The sequence below is a fragment of the Crocodylus porosus genome, unplaced genomic scaffold, assembly GCF_001723895.1.
Source record: "Crocodylus porosus isolate Cpor-Errol unplaced genomic scaffold, CroPor_comp1, whole genome shotgun sequence".
In the NCBI taxonomy this organism is placed as follows: domain Eukaryota; kingdom Metazoa; phylum Chordata; order Crocodylia; family Crocodylidae; genus Crocodylus; species Crocodylus porosus.
Genome location: NW_017728947.1, coordinates 90216948 through 90239832, shown reverse-complemented (window position 1 = coordinate 90239832; position 22885 = coordinate 90216948). Strand labels below are relative to the sequence as shown.

Genomic DNA, 22885 nt, shown 5'->3' with positions numbered 1-22885 from the left:
AAAAGAGGAAAAGCCCAAATTCTCCTTTTTAAAAGCCCCAAAGTCTGTGTTTTTCCATGATTAAAATGAAACAGAGAGAGAGTGAGAAAGAGACCTATGCCACTGCCTCCCAGGAGCCAGGGGGGAGGGGAAGCTTGCACGCAGTGTTCATCTGGCCCTGAGCCACCCTTTCCTTCTCTCCCCCCCCCCAGTCCAGCCCCCCTGTGTTATGGCATCTCTGTCGTCATGGCTCACCAGCGCTGATGCAGCCGCTAAAGAGCGGGTCTTGGGAGATCCCCGCTGTCATGGCACTCTTACATGCCAGTCCGTCCCCTTCCATTGGGGATGGAGCACCACCATGATGGCAGGGATTGAGCTGTCCAGTGCCACCATTGTCTCCAAGGAGCAGGGTCAGGGGATAAGGGGTTGAGGCCAGCACCGCTGACCTGATCCCCCTTCTCTGTCCTCACTGTCATGACGGCACTGTGCCGTGTACCTCTGACTGTGCAGAGCATTGTGACTGATTGTCTTGGCAGCCAATCAGAGTGCTCCAAGAGCGTTACAGACAGATGGACTAAGCCCTTTATTCCTTGTGTGTGTACACACATGCATGCGCGCACACCAATTGCCCTTTAAGAATGACGGATTTCAAAGGAGGGTGGGGCCATGTAAACACTCCCTCTACCATCTCCAGCTTCTGCTGCGGGGGCTATCTCTCCCCACCCGCCTCTGCTTCCTCCCTGGAGCAGTGGGGCTTCCCCCTACCCCCATGCCTACCTTCCCTGCTGTCTCCCCCGCTCTGCCAGCTGTAGATAATAAAAGTTGTGGGGTGCATGTGCACGTCGGGTACCTCACCCTGCCAAACACAAGGGGTGACAGGGGGTGCTGCCACTGTGCCCCCTCCCCCCCACCCCCCCATTCACCTGCCCTGCATCCACCTGGGCCTGCGCAGCCAATCGCCGCTCTCTAGACAGCACAGGCGCAGTTGACAAAGAGCATTACAGACAGACAGACAGAAAAAATATATATCCTCTATTCATTTAATTTCTTGAAACGTTACACTTTTTTAGAAGAGGTAAGGGCTTGACTCTGTACACAGACTTATAGAGACAATAGTGCTGATGGGAGATAAACCTGATTACCTACCCATCTCCATATATTGCTGTTAACAAAGATATTAACTCTAGAGACACAAATCTGCAGTTTGAGAACTGAAACTAAGCATCATAGGGATATTTAATGGGATCTTCTGAGCACTGAGTTCCATTAGGTAAAGTGGTTTTCTTTAATCTTACTAAAATATAGAGGAGACCTTGGGAACCCCGTAAGATAGGGCCCCTAATCTGATTTGAAATTTTAAAATCCAATTTTATTTTTTTTAAGTAGTTGATCTTATCCACCCTGCACACAAGGGGAAACACTACACATTCTAAATCGGGGGCAGGCAATTATTTCAGGCAGAGGGCCACTTACTGAGTTTTGGCAAGCCATTGAGGGTTGCATGACAGGCAGGCAGGAGCAGATAAATATTTATTTTTCAAAATATTTTAGGGGTCCTGCAAGCCAGATAGAATGGCCTCATGGGCCGCATTTTGCCCACCCGTTCTAGATGGATTCAGAGCTTTCTAGCATTAAATTGACAGATATAAGCTTTAACATTGTTGACAGTCCTTTATAAAACAAAAACCCACCTCTCCCGGGGAGTGGCTTACTATCACATAAATACATGGGGAGATCACTATTGTACCTGTGGCATCTGTTGGCCAATATACTTCTGCTACACGCAAAGTCTTCTAAAATTTGCTGATATCTGAAGTTTCCAAAGCAGCTGTGTGGAGAAAATTAGAAACAACTTGTCAAGCAGTATTTGCTAAACCAAATGCCAAGTTTGAGAGAGGATCACTGCAATCTCTACTCAACTGATGCATCTTGAGAGGGTGTTGTTGCCACTCACCAACACACTTTTCATACTAATACAGGCACCCCTCGCTTAGCGCTCTTAATTTGTTCCTGAAAAATTAGCATTAAGTAAAACCGAAACCATTTGAAGATCCAAGATGGTGACCACAACTGTTTTTAATGATGCAAGATGGCAACCGCAAGCATTATAATGAAACTTGCTGAGAGCTAAGTGAAATTAGGTATCGATTTTAAATGAGTGTTATAGCAAAATTTAATATAGTGAAACAGCCCTAAGTGGGGGTTGCCTATACACTCTTGCAAAGTTGTCTAGCCATAATTAAGTGGAGTTCTTTGAAATGTTTTAGGTGCTGCTGTCTCACAGACCTTCCTTGCCCCTCTTCCTATTCCCCACTTTTGAGTCATTGGCTGTCACTGGGCTTTGAACTGTTAAAAGAGTTAAGCATGGTTGCTCTAACCTTTATGCCTTTGCATGAGCATGAAGAGTTGGGAGTGTTATTTGAAAAGACTTAATAGTCCTACTATTCCAGAGTTCAAATTCCTGCACCTAGTTACACTCTTGGCCAGAACAGGCTTTTCTATGGTGGCTTACAGTATTTTTGAAGAACCACTGTCTGTATAGGGTTGCCAAAGTTAGATAAAGCTAAACTAATCCATTATCTCTGATAAGAGAATTGATTTTTCTGGACAAAAGAGATGCTATAGATCTCATCTGTGTGAACTTGCATAAAGCATTTATGCTGTCACCAGGGAAATTAAGCTGGTGAGGATAGAGATTAGCTCAAGAACTGTTAAGTGGAGAAGAAATTGACTAAAGGGAAGAGGACAATTTATGTAGTATGAAAAAGTGCCTCCCAACAATATCAGGTTTGAGGGAGGTTACTAATGAAGTTTCTCAAGGAATGGCCTTGAGATTGATCTTGCTGGAAAACCTAAATATGCTAATGATATATAGTTGGGAAGTGCTCTCAACACAGGTTGATTCGGACGTCATATGAGAGGAATAAGATGACCACAAGTGATGGAACAATAAAATTAAATTGCATTCAGTAGAACAAAATGTAAGATTAGTCACATAAGAACTAATGACAAAAATGTGAGTGTAAACTAGGGAAACATGAGCTGAAAACTGAGCAGGACCTGGATATAGTCACTTGCAGGCTGATGGATCTGCTATTGTTATGTACTTCTCAAAAGTCAAATGTGATTGTAAGTTGTATTGGTACAGGTATTTTCCAGTAGAGACAGGGAATGTCATTTAATGTCATCGTACAAGGCACTGGGGAGACCTCATCAACATTATGGTGTACAGTTCTGAGCATCTCAGTTTAAAAATGATGAATTTTAAACTAGAACAGATGCAGAAAAGGGCTACTGGGTTGATTTAAGGAAGTAGAGAGCCTAACTAAAATAGCTTGGTTTGTTGCACCTACCAAGATTAAGGCCAAGGGGAAAAATACATTAATTCCTTCCTTCCCCCCATGTTTATAGAAAACAAGCATCTGGGAGAACAGTTCAAGAACAAAAATAAATAGGTGTAAACTGGCTACAGATATAGGCTGAAATGGGAAGAAGGTTCCTAATGTGAGAGCAGTGAGGTGCTAAAACAATATGGGGACAGAAATCTCTAAGTAGCTTTAAGATGGCACCTAATCAGTTTGAAATGGATTTACATAAATGGATCCCCTCTGATAAGCAGGGTATGCTCTTCCTACCCACAAGGACCTTTCCAGCCCTGTGTCCTTAGGAACAGGGAGGAGTAGGAATGTCCATTTTATCAGTATCTTTGTGGTAACTCACTAGAATGTAAGCTTTTATAAATTTAAGCTTTTATAAATTTTTCTAGTGTAACTTGAAATCATCCTGCAGGTGGGTGTCCTGTTTAGCCACCAGGTGACAGAGAGAAATGCTGGCCAAACTTCCTGAGTTAATTAGAAGCATCAGTAGCTCTGTAGAGGCACCTGCCTGCAAGAAGAATTGCTCCTGAGCTAAGCAATCTTTCTTTTAAAACCTAACATGATACATCTTGCAAGGACATTATTGCAAATATGTTAAGAAAAATAGATGAAAGCCAAACTATGTTGGGATCAACTTGATCATCTCTAAGCACTCCTTTTCTAATGCTGATTATAATTGCATTCAGTTGGTTTTAGTTACTATGCAAAACATTATTACTAGATGCTTGTTTTAATATATGGATCAGTATTTTCATAAGAAACATACTATAAGCAATACTTAGTGTGCTTGATACTGTATAGCACGGGTCAGGAGTCCGGATCCAGCCTGTCCAGTCCAGTCCAGTCATGAAGGTCTAATCCAGCACAGGGGAATCAGTGGCACAGAAATGCACTGTGCTGCTGGTGCCCTCTGCTGAAGAGCCTGCTGCCCTTTCATTACTGCAAAAAGGCTGGGTATCTATAGTGATGATGATTGCAGGCAACTGGCTACTGGGGGGTGGGGGTCAAAGACTTGTGACCTACAGCCAAGGCTGGATTGCAAAAAATGCCCTGCACCAGCAAAAGGTTGCTGACTCCTCTTATATAAAATACGTTGTCTTATTTGTCTTCAAAGGAGTTTAAGCTATGAATCATAAATAATTAACTGCGATTATTAGTAGATCATGGGTGTGTTAGGATTCGGGGGGCAATAAATTAATAGAACATACAGAAAAAAATGCTGTGGTGGTATCTTAAGGCTGGGACCCCAATGAACTTCTGCCATAACTGATTAAATAGCTGTGAGCTAGAACACCTTTCTAGGTCTTGCCATGTGTTACCAGGCACACGACTGAATACCCTGCTTTCTTGGAGAGCTCTTGCGTCCCCTGCTGTTATAACATACTTTTTTTTTTGACTGCAGTAAGTTTGCCCAAGTATTTTGTAACCAAGAATACATTTCAACATAGTAGGTAACCTAATATAAATAATATAAAATGGATATTAAATTAACCTTTTAATGTGCTCAATAACCACAGCTGCCTTTTGTGTGCTTGTTTACAGCTAACTTGTCTTCCAGCTACATAAAGAAGTAATGAAAATAAACCAAAAGGAGTATGTCTTTGTTTTTCCTGTGATTATTTTCAAGTATCTCGCTAAAGACTTTAACCAATGTTACCTTTTGTATCGTTAGAGAAGGAGTTCCTGGTGCTTATTTGAGAACTCCTGCTTTTTGAAAGTAAAGGTACCTTACTTTCTTGCATTCAAATCTGTTAAGCCAAACCTAAACAAAATGTTTTTTTTAATCCTTACTGAGAGGTTGGTGTTATAAAAAAAACTTACAAGAAACAAGTCAACAAATAGTACCTCCTTGAGTTCACTTTTTTGTTTGCGTATCTGACTCAAGGCTGTGGCTATTTTTTTTCTTTGTCTTGACACCGAATGTGTGACCTGCTTCTACTGCTAATTGTTGTTTTTGCCTAACAAGTTTCTGGTTGAGCTGCATATTTGAAAACTACTTGCATCTGTTGCCAAACAAAATGGCTAAAGCTAATTATGTGCTGTTGAAAGTATAAATGTAATCCTTATATGTTTGACTCTTAAATGTAGGCTTATTACATAGCTGTTTATTTTCCAAGAATGAAAAGGAAATTTGGCCAGGCCAATTTCAAATTGGGCTTCAGCTTTAACTTTTTTTAAAGGGCCTTCATGCATATACAGCACACACAGATGCACAGATTTTAAATACATGCAAGTATTTACAAGGATATAAAATGTTCCTTTTTGTTTAACAGCATGAAACAGATATTTTTTTCTTATTTTATTGATACCTTTGCAAAATATTTGTTGTATCAAACAGTTTTTATTTAGAACAAAAACATGCCTGCTCTTAATCTTCCTTATATTTGAAAATTTTCTAGTATATGCCACATTATTGTACAGTAAAATAAGCTGCAGATAAGTGGGTTTTTATTGTCTGCACATGGGTTGTTAATGCTTAATATTACTGAACACTATAGTAAAGATTTTATTAAAGGAATGCCGTTATACAGTCCAGATTTCAGAACACAAAACTTCACGAATTGGATAACATTAGGAAATTTCCAAAGGCTGACAAGCCATTGCAGAACACAGGCAGATGTATGTAATTTGAACAGAAATCCTAGACAGCAAAAGATGTTTCTTACTGAATTTGCTAAAAAAGAGGAAGTAACTTGAGTTTGTAAACTTCTAGAATGAAATATCCATTTTTTTAAAGCCGTGTGTGTAAATTTGATCAATGGAAAAGAGTTTTTAAGAGCATAGTATGTATGTAATAACTTGGCAGGGCTCCTTCCCTTCTGAGGGGGAGAATGAGTAACCCACAAGTCACATCCCAGGGTCAAAGCAACAAGTATAACTTTTTATTGTGAGTAACAGCAAAATGATCTAATGGCAGCAACTCAATACAAGGGCTTACAAAACTGCTAGGGGTGGGGAGTGCCTTTCCTAAGTCATTACCTGACTTGTCTCGGGAACCCCACCCTGCGTCCAGGGTGGCAAGATTGTCTCCTTTTATCGGGTCCTTAGCCTTGTCCTTCCTCGGAGTGATTCCACCAGGTGCCTGGTTCTCATGACTTTCATACTTTCACTCCCCCAGAGCCCTTGGGTCAGGCAAGAGCAGTTCCTCTTTCTAATCTTATCTAAAGAACAGCAGATGCTTTAGATCATTATCTTGTGGCTCCTGGGTTCTGCAAAGCTGACCTCCCCCCTCCAGGATGCCAGCTTAGCCTCCTCCCAGAACCGTTTTCAGGACAGGCCTTACAGTATTAATCCTTACAGTTATGTCAAAAGAATGAGGTTCACTTTGCTATTTTATGGAAGCACTGATTTGCTTGGTAGTAATTTGGTTACTACAAATGAGAATCTAGGTCTCCTATTACATTTGTCAGAAACATAACTCAAACTTTGATTTTTGCTTTGCCATTTATATAAGGGGGTGGAGAATATCCTTGGATCCTAGCATTTCCTGTTGATGAAATTTGCTGCTGCCAGGACAGAACATACTGGGTGCTTCTACGTGAGACACTGCTGGGCAGTGGTTACTGTGCATTTATTTAGTATTTGCTTGTACTTGTATTTAGCAAGTACTAAATAAATGTGCAGAAACTGGAGTTACTTCACAGTAGTGCTAGTTGAACATCTTTTAAGTGATGCTACTGTGCAGCAGCTTAATACTGTGCAGTAGCATATTAATACTGTCCATGCTGTGATGTGCTGCTGCACAGTATTATTAGGCTGCTGCACAGTCAGTGTCTTGTGCAGACAAGACATGCCCACTGTGTTTGCATCACTTTGAAGACAATGGCATAGTATTCACGTTGATAATATCTTTAAATGCAGTGCAAATATTTAACATAATTAAGGTTGGACTCTGCCTTGCAGTTTTTACACCATAATCACAGCTCTTAGCTATTTCCTGACTGCATTAAATTTTAAAACAAGTTTAAGATTCTATTTTCATATTACTTGATATAAAATCCAAAGAACTGTTGAGAAAAACTAATATAGCACCCCTATTCTGGATAAGGAGATGAACAATGTGTGTAATTTATGCCCAGAATATTTTATGGTTTTGCTTTGCCATTATACTGGTGATAAATTGAGAGGTTTTTTTTTTTTTTTTTAAAGAAAGGGTAGAAACTGTAAAGTGCATCAAGTTGGTAAAATCATATGTACTTTGTATCCAGTTACAGTTGCACCATTTCATAATTCTGTGGAGATGATACCAGTGCTGAAAAGAGACACACAATTTTTTCAAAATCTTATGGGGAAAGTGATCAAATCATGCTTTGGTGGGCTCATTATATGCTGCAGCATTCAATACCTCACCCTTTACTCTGAATTAGATCCTAAGGGATTGCAAAAAATTTCATGGAAATTGGTATAGAGAGCTGACTGTATACGAAAGAATGACTGGCTCTCTTCCAATGTCCAATCTGCACACAGTGTTTGTTAGACCAAAGTTCCCAGTCCAGGAACTCTTTGGCTGGCAGCCCAGATGCTTAGGAGGTAGGTTGTCTTTTAAATGCAAGAATTTTCCAAAGTTGGGACTGTTGTTATACTGCAGGTGACTTTGACTCTGCTTGTGTGTTTTTGGTATTATTTTCATGTTTTAAATAGTGGTATGTCCCTGTTAACACCGCCCCCCCAACTAAGAACCAGTTTTGACTTCTGACCTTTGGATATTTCTGCCTTGGTGGGTTCTAAACTCTATTTTCAAAAAGCAGTTAGTACATTTAAGGCTTGCTCGTATCAAGAGATATAGCACTGTTACTTAACTTCTCTCTTTGTGTATATATATGTATTCTGTGTGTGCGCACACATTTTTATGCTCTGCTCTCTATGATGTGTATTGGAATTTCTGTCTTATATTCTGTTCTGAGTTGAACTAGTTCATTTCCGGTAATAAACTGTTATAAGGATATACATAGATATGCATTTATAAAAAATATTTCTTTATAAAAATGAGTTTTTCCTCCTGCTAGTAGAAATTCACCTCCCAGAACTTTTTCTCTGCAGTTGTTAATATAAAAGTTAAAAGTAAAGCTTCCTGTTCTGTTTTGAGCATCACCAACAGCTGCAAAGAAAGATGGTCTTGAATTTTGACAACTGAATGTATGCATGTGTATAATTTAACAGGTTTCTCCTCACTGTCTCTTGATTTTCCCTGTGCCATTGGTCATTATTATATTGTATGAGATGGCATAATTCATCAGACATCTCTGTATTGGCTGAGATGTTCAGTGAAATTGATAGGCTCATTGCAGAAAGGCTGGCTGCAGTACTAACTGCATTGGCTCAACCAAGATCAGTGGTTGCTATGGTCTTCATACTAAGGAGTGTATGTTGCATATGGGTAACGTAACTGTTCCCTTCCCCAAATCAGGAATGTTATGGGTTTGTGCCATAATCCTCCAAGATGTAGGATTTACAGTGGATTGCGTGATTAGCTGAAAGAATTCACTTTAGTTATTATTTGGTAATATTCACTGGGTAACATGCTCTTTTAGTTTGCATGCCTGAAACTTTCAAAACCTTTTGCACCCACATTTTAATGAATGTACTTAACACCAGAACACCATGAAGACATTTGCGGATCTTGTTGCATGGACTATGGTACCAGTCTCATTTCTTGCATATGCAAGGTTTTCATTAAAGGCTTTATGTGACCAAGAGATAGAAAACTCTTGATATATGGTGGTATCTTACTGCATAAAGATTTGTTCTTTTGGGAAATCCTTTAGCCCTTCTGATTTAAGATCCCAAGCACCTTCATTTTCTGAAGACTCCACTAGAGCTTTGAGATGTACAATACTTTTTTTCCCCCTCCCAGGATTACACCACAAACATCTAGCAGACACAGAAATGAAATGGTATTGAAATCCCAGTGATCACCGATGTTGGTAGCTGTGATAGAACCTGAAACCTTGCTTGACATCTTTTATCGCTTCCCCTTTTTTCAGGGTCACCTCTCCTGGATGGTAAAATGGTTGCTGAATAGAGAAAGAAGGAAATGAGTCTCACATGCAAATTAAGTTTCTATAAAGGAAGCCAAACTTTGGGGTTGCCAAAGAAGTACTCCCCATGCCATGCACCTCTTATTTGACATACTTTTCTGAGTACCTGTGGTCTTTGAAAGATAATTTTAAGAAGAATCTTAGTCTTGTTTGAGGGTTTACTAGACAGTAAACCAGAGGACCCAATCTACCATCTACTAATCAGTACAAATGCAGGGAGAGGGCAGCAGAGGCACATGTAAGGCACATATTTGATGACAGCCCTTAATTGATTATCCAGATTGTTTATGATTGATTCTGCGTGGTGGAGAAAAGGCACAGATTGTGGGATGGTGTTGTTGCAGTCCTGGAATGAACATCAGCAGTGTGAGAACTGTACGATAGTGAAGATCATATTCTTTGCAACCCTGTGGAGAGGTGGGAGAAATTGCCCTATTATATGAAAAATAGTTTGAGGCGGTGGATTCACAGTATGGAATAAGGGAACTTTTTCATTTGGTCCCCTGAGGTAGGGTAGCTGCCACTTGGACGTGTGTCACTGGGCCTGTACAGCATGCCACCTTGGAGGTTAGAGAGGTCGAGGATAATCTGTTCACATGGTGGGTTGCTGAATTTCTTGAGCAGGGCTAGAAGTGGTACAGAATGTTGGTTTCTATATGCTGCTGACTCAGTAAGTAGGGATCACCCAGGGGACAAGCAAGGTGTGTTGCTAAGAGGTCCCGATTCTGACTCACTTCCGGCGTTAGCCGCAGAAATGAGGAATGGGCAGTGAGCAACAGGTTTCCTAGCAGTAAAGCTGTGAAGGGATTCCAAGGACAGTCCCAACTGGGGGTCCTGTTGGCATGTTTAGAGGGGCCAGCTGCCCCAACCCTTTGACTATGCTTCACGCTACCTCTGGGAAAGTTTTTGGGAGTGGGGTGGCAGGTCTTGGTCATGCATGTGCTACAGCTGGGTGTCAGGTTGATGCATAAGAATTGGGTGTGGGGAACAGAGCCAGCGGTGGGAGCAAGGACCCTTTGATGTATTAGGGTGCTGTCAGGGCAATGTAAGTAGGCTGAAGTATGAAAGTGGGGGTGGTCCATCAAAAAAGGTGTTAACCTTGTGTCTGACTTAACGAATGTCTGGATCACAGGGGTTGCACTAACTTGAGCAGTCATTGTTGGAGGAGAGGCTGTAGTGGCTGCCTCATGGAAGGCTGCTGTGGCTGCCATTACCAGGCTTTTGTGGAGACTTTAATGTGGATCATATATTTTTCTGTAAGTTTTCAGATAAGGCATTTGAAATGGCTAAAAGCAGCTCAACTTGTAAGTCTCTTCTGGACTCCTGCTCAGTATAACTAAGTGGGAGCATGACTGCCCATGAATTAAACCTACTGCGAACCATATTCTGGAAACAACTATGTTGGTATAAAGGGGATATCTCTGAATCTAGTATGTTCTGCTTCCTCAGTTGGAATAAGTGAAAATGCTGACCTTTATGCTAATATAACTGCATATTCATTAAAGGACTTGTTTTTACATAGTTAAACAAGTAACTTTTTAGGGCAGCCAAACACTTACTTGCAAACTAGTCTGCTAAATGCTTGTGATGGACGCTTATTGACAGTCTCCCACAACACTCTCCCAGACAAGCTAAGGAAGTATGGGCTGGATGAATGGACTGTGAGGTGGATAGAAAACTGGCTGGAACATTGGGCTCACAGGGTAGCAATCGATGGCTCGATGCCTAGTTGGCAGCTGGTATTAAAGTGGGCCAGTTTTGTTCAATGTCTTCATCAATGACTTGGAAGATGGCATAGAGTGCGCTGTCAGCAAGCTTCAGGTGACATCAAGCTGTGGGGATTGGTAGATACGCTGGAGGGTAGGGCTAGGATTCAGTGACCTAGACAAATGGAAAGATTGGGCCAAAAGGAATCTCATGAGGTTCAACAAGGACAAGTGCAAAGTCCTGGAACAATCCCATACACCAGTACAGGCTGAGGGCTGACTGACTGGGCAGCAGCTCTGCAGAAAAGGACCTGGGTATGACAGTGGACAGTAAGCTGAATATGAGCCAGCAGTGCGTCCTTGTTGCCAAGAAGGCTAATGGCATACAGGCCTGCACTGGTAGGTGTGTTGCCACTAGGTCAAGGGAAGTGACTCTTCCCCTCTATTCAGCACTGGTGAGGCCACATCTGGAGTACTGTGTTCAGTTTCGGGCCTCCCACTATACAAAGGATGTGGACAAGTTGGAGAGAGTCCAGCGGAGGGTGACAGAAATGGTGAGGTGGCTGGGGGACATGACTTTTGAAAAAAGACTGAGGGAACTGGGCTTATTCAGTCTAGAGAAAAGAAGACTGAGAGGGGACCAGCCTTCAACTACCTGAGGCAGGGTCTAAAAGAGGATGGAGCTAGACTGTTCTCAGTGGTGGCAGATGACAGAACAAGGAGCAATGCTTTCAAGTTGCAGCAAGGGAAGTTTAGGTTAGATATTAGGGAGAATTTTCTTACTAGGAGGGTAGTAAAGCACTGGAACAGGTTACCCAGAGAGGTGGTGGAAGCTCCATCCTTGGAGGCTTTCAAAACCCGGCTAGACACAACTTTGGCTGAGATGATCTAGTTGGGGATGGTTCTGCTTTGAGCAGGTGGTTGGACTAGATGACCTCCTGAGGTTCCTGCCAACCCTAACTTTCTATATTTTTTATACTTTACATAGAACTGCATCAGTAATAATGATTTGGAAGAAAAGTGTTCTTTTGGAAGCAAAACTGTCTCTCAAAATGACTGTGTGTGTGTGTGTGTGTGTGTGTGTGTGTGTGTGTGTGTGTGTGTGTGTCTATATATATCTTGAAAAGATACTTTGTGCTAGTGCAGTGGTTTCCAACCTGTGGTCTGCAGGCAATGTCTAAGGGGTCCATGAAGGATAACTGTGAGCAATCAAACGTATGTGAATACCCACACTTACAATTCAAAGGGGTCCGCACCTTCATTTGACATTTTTTAGGGATCCACAAATGAAAAAAGGTTGAAAACCCCTGTGCTAGCAAATGAGTTTTTTTTCCACTTAACTTAGTGCAAACAGTTGTTTAAAACAAAGGAATTTATGCTCTCTCTCTTTTTTTTTTTTTTTTTTTTTTTTTAGAAATGGAGGAACAGAGTGCTGGATCTGAGGCTGACGGTTTATAAAGGATTATGGGATTATACACTAAAGAGACAGCAGGTGGAATGCCTAAATGACTGAAGAAAATGGGTGCTAATGCATCTAACTACCCTCATTCGTGTTCCCCAAGGGTAGGAGGAAACTCACAGGCACAACAGACATTCATAGGTAAATTTTCAATTCTCCTGTCACTTTTTTAACATTTGCTAGATGGTAAATACAGTGAACTCTGATTGCTTGCAATGTTGATCGTGTTATGGAAAGCCTCTCATTTTAGATCACCAGTTTTGATTCTGTTCAGGTTCAACAGTACTTGAAATTTGATACTATCTGATAACTTTTTGGCCTGTGTGAATTAAGAGTTCATTTGCCCAGTTCCTAATAAACATATGTCATGTTGTAACATTCACTGTTGTAGTAGACCCCAAGGTTCCCTCTAAGGTGCCCGCGTGTGTGGCCACACACAACTAAAAGTGTGGCTGCGCACAGCGTTTTCAAGGCCGTGCATCAGGAGAGGTGGGGGTGGGAGCCTGGCACAGGCTCTTCCGGCTCTGGGGAAGTGCTCTGTTCCCCCGCATCAGGGCCGGGGAGTGGAGCGCTTCCCCGGAGCCCACACCAGCCCCCTACCCCAGCCTGCATCCCTGCCTTGCCTCTCCTCGAGGGGGAGCCACTGCCTGCCCCAGTGAGGCTCCGCCGGCTCTGGGACACTGCTCCCTCCCCCGCATTGCATCGGGTAGTGAGGAGGCATGTGGCATCAGGGCTGAGGAGCTGAGCAGTGTCCTGGAGCTGATGGAGCCTCACTCAGGGCAGGCAGTGGCTCTTTCCCAAGGTGAGGCAAGGCAGGAATGGAGGCTGGCACAGGCTCTGCTGGCTCCAGGGAAGTGCTCCGTTCCCTCGCCCTGATCCGGGGGAGCGGAGCACTTCCCCAGAGCCAGTGGAGCCCATGCCAGCCTCCGACCCCCAGGCCCCTTCAATAAGTGTCCCACGGTGGACCAAGGCAGCATGCTCACAGACCGCTGCTCCTTAAAAGGAACATTGGTAGACCCTTTCAGCCATTTCAACTATCCATGTCAACAGTCCCATTTGAAAATGGACTCTAATTTAATAATTATGTCCACTAGTTTTCATGCTGTTTCATCAGAGCTCTGTACCACATATTTTAATAGAAAAATAAAGTGTAATTCCATTCTTCAAGCTTAAAAATGCTGGCATTCCTGTTGTGTCCCTTTCTTTTCTGATTAATTTGTTAAGCACTTTGTCCTAACTTCCACCCTGAAGTTTCCACCATGAACTATATCAGCTCTACTAATCTGAGCATGATACTTTCCCCTCACTCCAAAAGGCTAAACCTTGGAACAGTCAAATCAACTGAGCAATGAAAATACGATCAGTGAACCAAGCAGAAGTTCATTCTGAAAAGAAAAAGCTAGTTGCCCTAAAAATTTAGTAGGAACTTTGCTGATGTTATTAATTGTATTTGGAAGGTGCATGGATACTTTGGTCTTTAACAGTAGACTCACGATACATGCTGGCATATGGTATTTCATATTAAATTTTTTAGGGACCCACAAATATGCACTGAGATTTAAGCTTAAGAACTTCAAAGGAGATTAAAGAAATAAAGCAGGCAGATTCTAGAGAGAATTAGGTACCCAAATCTCTAATCCCAGCCAGAAACGCCAAGGTACCATGATGGCACATACTATCTAAGAATAATAGACATATGAATAAAGATGATTACTATTATGGCTATCCATCTCCCTTTTTTGTATCCTTGACTGTCTCTGTTTACAAAATTTGTTTTTTATTTCCCTTTCTCTCTTTGCCTTTTTCTGTCTTGATTCTTATTTCTCAGTTCATTCATGTAGTTTCATAGGTACTTGGAACTGATAACTGACACATCAGTAATTCTCAGAATAAGTGTTTATTCTTAGAAGCTAGTTCTCTCTTAATTGGTTGACTGTCTGTGGAAGATGTTTCAAAATCATGACACTATTTACTTGCTTAAACAGAAGGGCTAGATTTGCAATTGATGTAGTGTGCTCTAGCCTTTTTACTACCAGGGACCTAAGTTCAAATCGTGGCTTTCTGACACAACTTCTTAACCTTTTAAAGTTTAATATTGTTGCCACCACTTAAGCCAAGTATGTGTATTTAGATGTAGGACCATATTAGCAAAGTAGGTGAAGACTTTTTATAACATCTGTACACTGAATTTGCCTGCAGTTAATAAAGACAACCTAAAATATCAGCAATATTAGTTTTGGATTGTTTTTGTTTAGTGTTTTTCTTTGGTGCTTCTTTGACTGAACAAAATATTTTAAAGTTTTAAGCATTCTGTTATCAACTTCATGAATGATTTTGCAAATTTTGGAATAAGGATCTCATACCATTTTTAGTAGGACCTCTGTCTGTGGCTTTGTTTTGTTTTGGTTTTTTTGCACAATTCTGTAATTCACTTTTTTTAAAAAAACTATAGGGATGTGAAGGACTAAACAAGTTCCGTTATTCTTTATAAAATGCCAGTATTAGTAGTTTCTTTGGGCAGTTGTCTGTTTCTTAAAAATATTTATCTGTTCAAAGATGTACCTGGGCTGTGGAGCATGGAGGTACTATTGACACTTTAAAATAAACAGCATTTTAACAGTTCACTGTATCTCTGGAGAAATAAGTTTTTCACTTCTTCCTTCTACTACACCCTAAAAAAGAAAAAGTCAAATGAGCATAGGGGAGACATGCTCTAAAAATAGTCTTCTTTAACTGGTATATGCTGAACTGCTAACTGCTGTGAATTCAAAATTGCCTCATTGATGCATCTGTATTTTAAGGCTCTTGCTTTTTCCTGTGGTAGAAAGCTGAGTGGTGAAGTATTAAAGGAATACTATTGGAATAAATACAAACTTTTCTTGCATCAGGTTAGAGGTGCCAAAAATATGGCCTGTAGACTGTATCTTTTGACATCACTTAACACTACCACCGTTCACAATGCTGCTGGAGGTGGGTCCAGACATGGCTTTCAAAGTTCCTTATAGTCCAGATCCAACCCATGAAGAGCCCTTGTGTATGGGTTCAGCCCAGGGGGCCTAGGGAGTTAGACACTCCTGCTTTAGTTAATGCATTAGTATTAACTTTAGCAAAACCCTATAGATTGTAACGGGCACAAACTGACTTGAACCATATTTTGGTTTTGACTAAAGTGCACGTATTATCTCATGGCAGTTGGTAGAAAAAAGTAAGGATGCAAGATGTGCTGCCCTGTGTTTCTTATGAATAATAGAATATGAATATATTTTATCTTGGAGCCTGAAGATCACAAACCATCAAATACAAATATTCATATTCTTGTTTGTCATCTGTTCTTTCCACTAAAAAGTTGTTTCTGTCATGTAGTTATTTATATAGTGCAGTAACTGGAGTGGCATTCTATGGATAGAAAATAAAGCTTGGACCAGATTTCTGGTCATGTCTAATACGGATAGTAGAAGTAGATATGTTACATTGGGGAGATTAGTGAATAATATGGGGCAGAGAGAGTGTGTTTTTGTTTCCAGTGAATTATTTGGTGAACTCTGCATTGCGCTTAAGAGTTGTCATAACCTTTATTATTATTTAAACTCATCTTGGCGTAAGTATACTTGTCAGTCAAACTGAACAGTCTGTACATTTTTCTGGTCTGATAGGATTTAAACTAACATGGATAGAATGATGGAACAGAGAAAGATGCTTTCTTCTTCCCTGAGCTATCATCAGTTAATGAGTTGCAGAAACAATAGATATAATTCCTTAAAAAAAACAGCAGGTAGGGTTTCAGCTGCCTTATTATAACAGATATATTGTGGTTGCACAGCTATCCAGGACAAAACTGAGTAACAGTTTTATAGAAACTATCTTTTGATTTGTTTCTACAGTGTGTACCAGGCCATAAAATGGCTTTGAACAGGGCTTGTGTTTCACAGTTCATGTGACTTCATCTGATATCACATTTTTGATATTCAGCTGATGATACAGCAGTTTGTCAGGCTAACATCAAAGTTGTAACATCACTATTCCTCAAGCCCACTTAAATTTTTTTAGACCTTTATTATTTTATGGTAAGAATAGAGACCACAAACTTCAAGGTGCTTGGGTCTGGTGGTAGTGTTATGAATTTGCAAATTGAAAAAATATAAAACTTCTACTCTTAAATTTTGTGCTAAATGTTGAATATTATTACTATAAACATACAAATACTGTTCTATAAAAACAGTTCAAACATTGTGGATCCTTGTTAGTAACAGTTAAGAGAGTCTCTGATGGTATGATAGAGGTGTGTGTGCTTTTTCTGACCAGGCTTGACAACTTTGTTTTCTCCCCACATGCCATTCAGAAGAAAATAATCTTTCAAAGAAAGATTCTTTCTTAAGAATCTATGTAGTCTGCTTTATACCACATCCATATTTACTTTTACAGTTGGTTCAGAAAGTTGAACCTTGTACATAAAAAGTTAAGTGGAGAGTTGATTGCACAAAAAGTTTTAATCAAATGTTTCCTTCATTTAAGAGTAACATATCTTGCTATGCTGTCACAGACCCTTCTGCATCATACCCTCAGAGTCCCGAGTTTCTTCTCATTGTCCTGCTGTTTGTCCCAAGGAACAGATCAGGGTTTGCCCTGGGGTGACTCCTTATCCCTGCAAGCCTCATCACCACTGCCCTTACACAGGACCCCACAGCGACGAGCAGGGAATCTGCCAGCTCCAGGTAGTTCCCCCTGAGTTGTTAGAATTTTCAACTTTGAGGTTCACCTTTCCATAGACTGGGTTAGTCTGGAATATCGCTTGCTCCAAGATCACTCTCTACCACAGGTAGTTGGTAAGGATGCAAAACAATAAAAGGATTTATCATATGGGCCAGGGATGTCAAACCCATCTGTCCCTAGATCAGGCCTACAGACTGGTCTTGCATTGCCAGACGCAACATATGTCCTCAAGTGACACTTGTCATCTGGTAGCTGCCCTTTCTCTAGAGACCAAAGTAAAAAAAGCATATTTCAGCTTCCATGCATTGTCTGATTAGATTGCCTTCTGCATTCCACGAGGGACCTATGGATTCTCTTGTCTTCCTCTTACTTTTGACATATTTGTAGAATCTCTTTTTATTGCCTTTTTGTGTCCCTTGCCACTTGCGTCATTCTTTGGCCATCCAGATTTCATCCTTGTATGCCTGCATGATTTTTTTATACTCTTCCCTAGTACTGTGACCATTTTTCTACATATAGGATTCCTTTTTGACTTTCAACTCCGTTGAAGAATCAGAGAAAGTTAGGGTTGGCTAACTAGATCATCTCAGCCAAAGCTTTATCTAGCCAGGTTTTGAAAACATCCCAAGGATGGAGCTTCTACCACCTCTCTGGGTAACCTGTTCCAGTGCTTTACTACCCTCCTAGTAAGAAAATTCTCCCTAATATCTAACCTAAACTTCCCTTGCTGCAACTTGAAAGCATTGCTCCTTGTTCTGTCATCTGCCACCACTGAGAACAGTCTAGCTCCATCCTCTTTTAGACCCTGCCTCAGGTAGTTGAAGGCTGGTCCCCTCTGTCTTCTTTTCTCTAGACTGAATAAGCCCAGTTCCCTCAGTCTTTTCTCAGAAGTCATGTCTCCCAGCCACCTCACCATTCTGTCACCCTCCGCTGGACTCTCTCCAACTTGTCCACATCCTTTGTATAGTGGGAGGCCCGAAACTGAACACAGTACTCCAGATGTGGCCTCACCAGTGCTGAATAGAGGGGAAGAATCACTTCCCTTGACCTAGTGGCAACACACCTACCAGTGCAGGCCTGTATGCCATTAGCCTTCTTGGCAACAAGGACGCACTGCTGGCTCATATTCAGCTTACTGTCCACTGTCATACCCAGGTCCTTTTCTGCAGAGCTGTTACCCAGCCTGTCAGCCCTCAGCCTGTATTGGTGTATGGGATTGTTCCAGGACTTTGCACTTGTCTTTGTTGAACCTCATGAGATTCCTTTTGGCTCAATCTTTCCATTTGTCTAGGTCACTGAATCCTAGTCTGAGGGTGCACTCTATGCCATCTTCCAGGTTGATGACAAATAAAACTGGCTCTAGGACCGATCCCTGGGGCACTCCACTTGATACAGGCTGCCAGCTAGACATGGAGCCATTGATTACTACCCTGTTATCCCAATGTTCCAGCCAGTTTTCTATCCACCTTATAGTCTGTGACCGCCGGGCTTCGATTAACTGCTCTCAAGCGGTTTTTGCTTTGCAGGTAGATGTCAAACACCTGTTGGGATCTTGTCTGTGCCAGAGTAGCTCTCTTCTCTCCGTGTCCCCAACCGCATTTTCTCCTGCCACGACTTGATGTTCCTCAGTATGAGGGATCAGTTGACGGGATACTCCGTGGCCCAGGATCCCCTGGTGGTCACTCACAGGGCTCCTACACCCCAACCTCGCACCACCTTCAGTGCGTCCCTCGCCTGTTCTTGTTCCCAGCTGTGGGACGACACCCCCTGGCCTGCCTCTAAGTGACTGCGGCTCCCAGCCGTGGTGCTCACTGTCAGTCTCTGCCCAATGGCTCTCCTTGCCTGCACCCCTCCCTTCAGGGAAGGAAAATCAAAGGAAACTGTAGACTCACAGAGGCTTCCCTTAGCCTCAGTCTGCGGGGACACTCCCCAAGCTCTCTACCCCTTAGCCAGGGTTGCCTAAACAAACAAAACAACCAAAATGCTGACCTCCCAGTGTCTCCCTATCCTCTAATCGATCTACTCCAAGCCCTCCCGGGCTCCCTTCTGGCCTGACTCAGACCGATCACCTCCAGCGTTTCTCCCTTCTGCCTGTCACTTTATGTGCGCCTGGCGGTGATGCCCACCCTGATTGTACCCCTCAGGGCTCTCCCATGGTCCCTTCTCCCTGGCGAGACTGTCTCCATGCCCCGTTATCCCGGCACCCCACCCGTGGGTCGCTTCACTCACAGGTGCTCTTCCAGCCGCATCCTCAGGTGCTGTGCCTCCAGTTCCAGCGTTGTCTGGTGCAGTCTCCAGCCGGGAGGTTTGGCCCCGCTCTGTCTGAATCCCTGCCGGCTCACCTGGCCTATCTGCGGCCGCAGCCACCGTCACCAGCTGGCCACAATTGAATAAAAAGGCGGCTAATGAGCTGCGCGGATTCCTCCCTCCTCCTGGTGCACGTCCCGTCCTGAGCTGCAGGTGAGTTCCGTTCGTTACTTTGCCTCCCAGGACACAGTCCATTTTATACAGCCCATACTTTCTTAGCTTACCCATGAGAATGCTGGGTCTTTCAATGGACTGCGGTGAGGCTGACTGGTGTGTAGCTCGCTGGATCCTCCTTTTTCCCTTTCTTAAATATGGGTACTATGTTTGCCCTTTTCCAATCATCTGGGACCTCTCCTGATTGCCATGAGTTTTCAGAGATGATGGCCAATGGCTCTGCAATCACATCGGCCAACTCCCTTAGCATCCCATGGACTTGTACACATCCAGCTTTTCTAAGAAGTCCCTAACCTGTTCTTTCACCACTGTTGGCTGCTTACCTCCTGCCCAAATTGTTCTGCCCAGTGCAGTAGTCTCCTAGCTGACTTTGCCTGTGAAGACTGAGGTGAAAAAGGCATTGAGCACTTCTGCCTTTTCTGCATCCTCTGTCAAAAGGTTGCCTCCCCCATTCAGTAAGGGACCCACACTTCCCCTGATCCTCCTCTTGCTACCAACATACTTATAAAAACTCTTCTTGTTACCCTTCACCTGCTTTTCTGAAGTCCAGGGTCTTTACTCTGCTGCTCTCCATCCTTCTTTTCCTCAGGATCCTGAACTCAAATCATGTCATGATCACTGCTGCCCAAGTTACCATCTACTACTACATTACCCACCAATCCTTCCATGTTTGTGAGCAGCCAGTCAAGAAGAGCACAGCCCCTAGTTGGTTGCTCCAGCACTTGCATCAGAAAGTTGCCCCCAATACTCTCCAAAAACTTCCTGGATTATCTGCGCAGTGCTGTTATTGCCCTCCAAACAGGGGTCAGGGTGATTTAAGTCCCCCATGAGAACCAGTACCTGTGATTGGGAAACTTCTGCTAGTTGTTTGAAGAAAGGCTCACCCACCACTTCCTCCTGCTCTGGTGAGCTGTAGCAGTCCCTCACTATGACATCACCCTTGTTATTCCCCCCCCTCCCCCCGACCCTAACCCAGAGATTCTCAACAGCCTATCCCCCAGCTTCATACTGGAGCTCTGAGCAATCATGTAGCTTTTTTTACATAAAGAGATTGCTGTCTCTTCAGGTTGGTCTCCTGTTGCACTTCCCAATCTTTCTTTACATCAGGATAGCTTGCTCTTCTGCCTTGAAAGCAGGAAAAACAACTGCACAATAGCAAAGGTGTCTGAGAGAAATGTCCCATTGACCAAAGGAATGTCAGAAGTCCCAGCAGAGAAATTTTTGAGGATATTGAGACTTGTAAGGAATTAGGACAATGCTAATTAGAGAGGTAGGATGGGACTGGCTTGGAAATATTTTAATGGCTGTCAGGTGAGGTAGTCAGGGTCTTTGGGTTGTCTCAAGTTAGGATGAGTCCATGTCCCTAGCAGTCAGAGCTGCCAGGATCACCAGGAAGATTGATATCTGAAAATACTGGCAGGTCTCTCTGAATGATTAGTTGATAACCAGATGCGAAGATAAGAAACTTTACTTGTCTCTTGTTCTGTCTTCAAACTTATCGTCAGTTTTTCTAATATTATTTATTTTTCTCCTATATAATAAATCCTTTTGTTGTTTTGTTTCCTTACTGAATTCCTGTAGAAAGAGTGTTCTCTGGGTGAGTGTTATTCCAAGCCAACCCATTCTTTGGAAAAGGGGACCTAAAATTCTTTCACAATCACAGGGAAACTTCCTGAAGCTGGCAGAGATTACTCTGATATAGCTGTGAGGTCCTGTGTAATGACAGTAGAGCTGAGGCTTACAGAAATAAGGAGTTATACTAGAGCAAACCCTGCTTTGTTCTGTGGGATAAACAACAGGACATGAGGAGAAATGTGGCACTCTGGGGTGATACACCACGGATGAGTTTGATACCCACCTTTCAGTAGCTTAAGTTTTTAAATTTATCAAAGCATCTGTTTTTGTCTTAGGGTGGAGTCAGAAAACCACACTGTGTTTGTAAATTTGGATTAGATACTTAAACTACTTTTTAAGCACAGATAAGTTTAAATACAGCTCCCAATTTCTGTCTGTTCTCTTCTTGACTGTCAGGTTGCTTTGCTATATATGTGGTTAAAATTGTGTGGTATACAAGGCAGGTGAAGACCCTTTAATGCGGGGGTGGGGGAGGCTTCAAAACGGTACAGTTGTAGAACATCATTAGGTATTTCCACTTGATTACACACTTCTGACTCAAGTGTCCAGAATTGTGTAGTCATGTCATGGTCCTATTGGGGTTGGTCTTGAGTGAATTGAAAGTGGAAGTATATCTACAACTGAAAACACCAAGTGAAGAAGAAAATCCTCTTAAAAGCTTTTCTGCTTCTATATTTGATAATAGCCTTTTTCTGTGCAAAGAATGTTTTCATGAAAATAGATTTAATTCATCTAATGTTTACTTCTCATATTAAGTCTCTGAATCCATCATCATAGAAAGGTTTCTCTGACGTAACTTTGTGAGGAATACCAATAGGTGATTTTTTTTTTTTTAATAAGTTCTGTTTTCCTCTAAACATCTTAGTTCAAGACCAAGTAGAGTGACATAAAGCAACATGTGCCATGCCTTGTTTTACATGAGCATATGTATTTGGACTGTTATTTCTGGTTATTTGAGTCTCATCTAATATGTTGGAAACTTTATTTTCTTGATGAACGTAGAATAGGTTTTTGCTTTTTTTTTCCTGAATCAGTGGCAAGTTACCTTCCTTTCTTTCTCTCACCTTCCATTTTTATTCTTTGTTTTCCATCTTTCTCTTATCCCTCTTTAAATAACTGTGTGACTGGGAACAGATAGCTGTTCCTATTGGACATGCAGCGATATATCAGTCCATATTGGATCAGCACCGATAAAAGGAAAATTAACATTACTGGCAATCAGCTTTTTTGGTCAGTTTAACCAGTAATGTCACTGATTAAATGCTGCACGCATGTGACCAGGAATGTAGCCTGACAGCTTGGAGAGCAGCATCTGGCTGGTAAGTCTGTTGGGGGGGAAGGGGTGTGGGGGTGCAGATTGAGGGCTCCCCCCCAGGGAGGAAGGGAATGGGCTGGTGTAGGGCTAGGCACTGCCCTTCTTGGTGCGGTGGGGTGCAGGATGGAGCTGTGGGTGGCTTGTCCATGGGGACGCAGGGGGATGAGGAGGCATGGGGGCATGTG

At 42.3% G+C, this 22885-nt stretch overlaps 1 protein-coding gene across 1 annotated transcript in view; it reads left to right on the top strand.

Annotated features, from left to right (window-relative positions):
* Positions 1-12518: 12518 nt before the first annotated feature.
* The window catches only part of BTBD7 (BTB domain containing 7), a 56403-nt gene continuing 46036 nt past the window's right edge, over positions 12519-22885 (top strand). Inside the window, exon 1 of the mRNA XM_019552445.1 lies at positions 12519-12700. Coding sequence (XP_019407990.1) covers positions 12619-12700 — 82 coding nt within the window. The 5' untranslated portion in view covers positions 12519-12618. The remainder of the gene's footprint in view (positions 12701-22885) is intronic.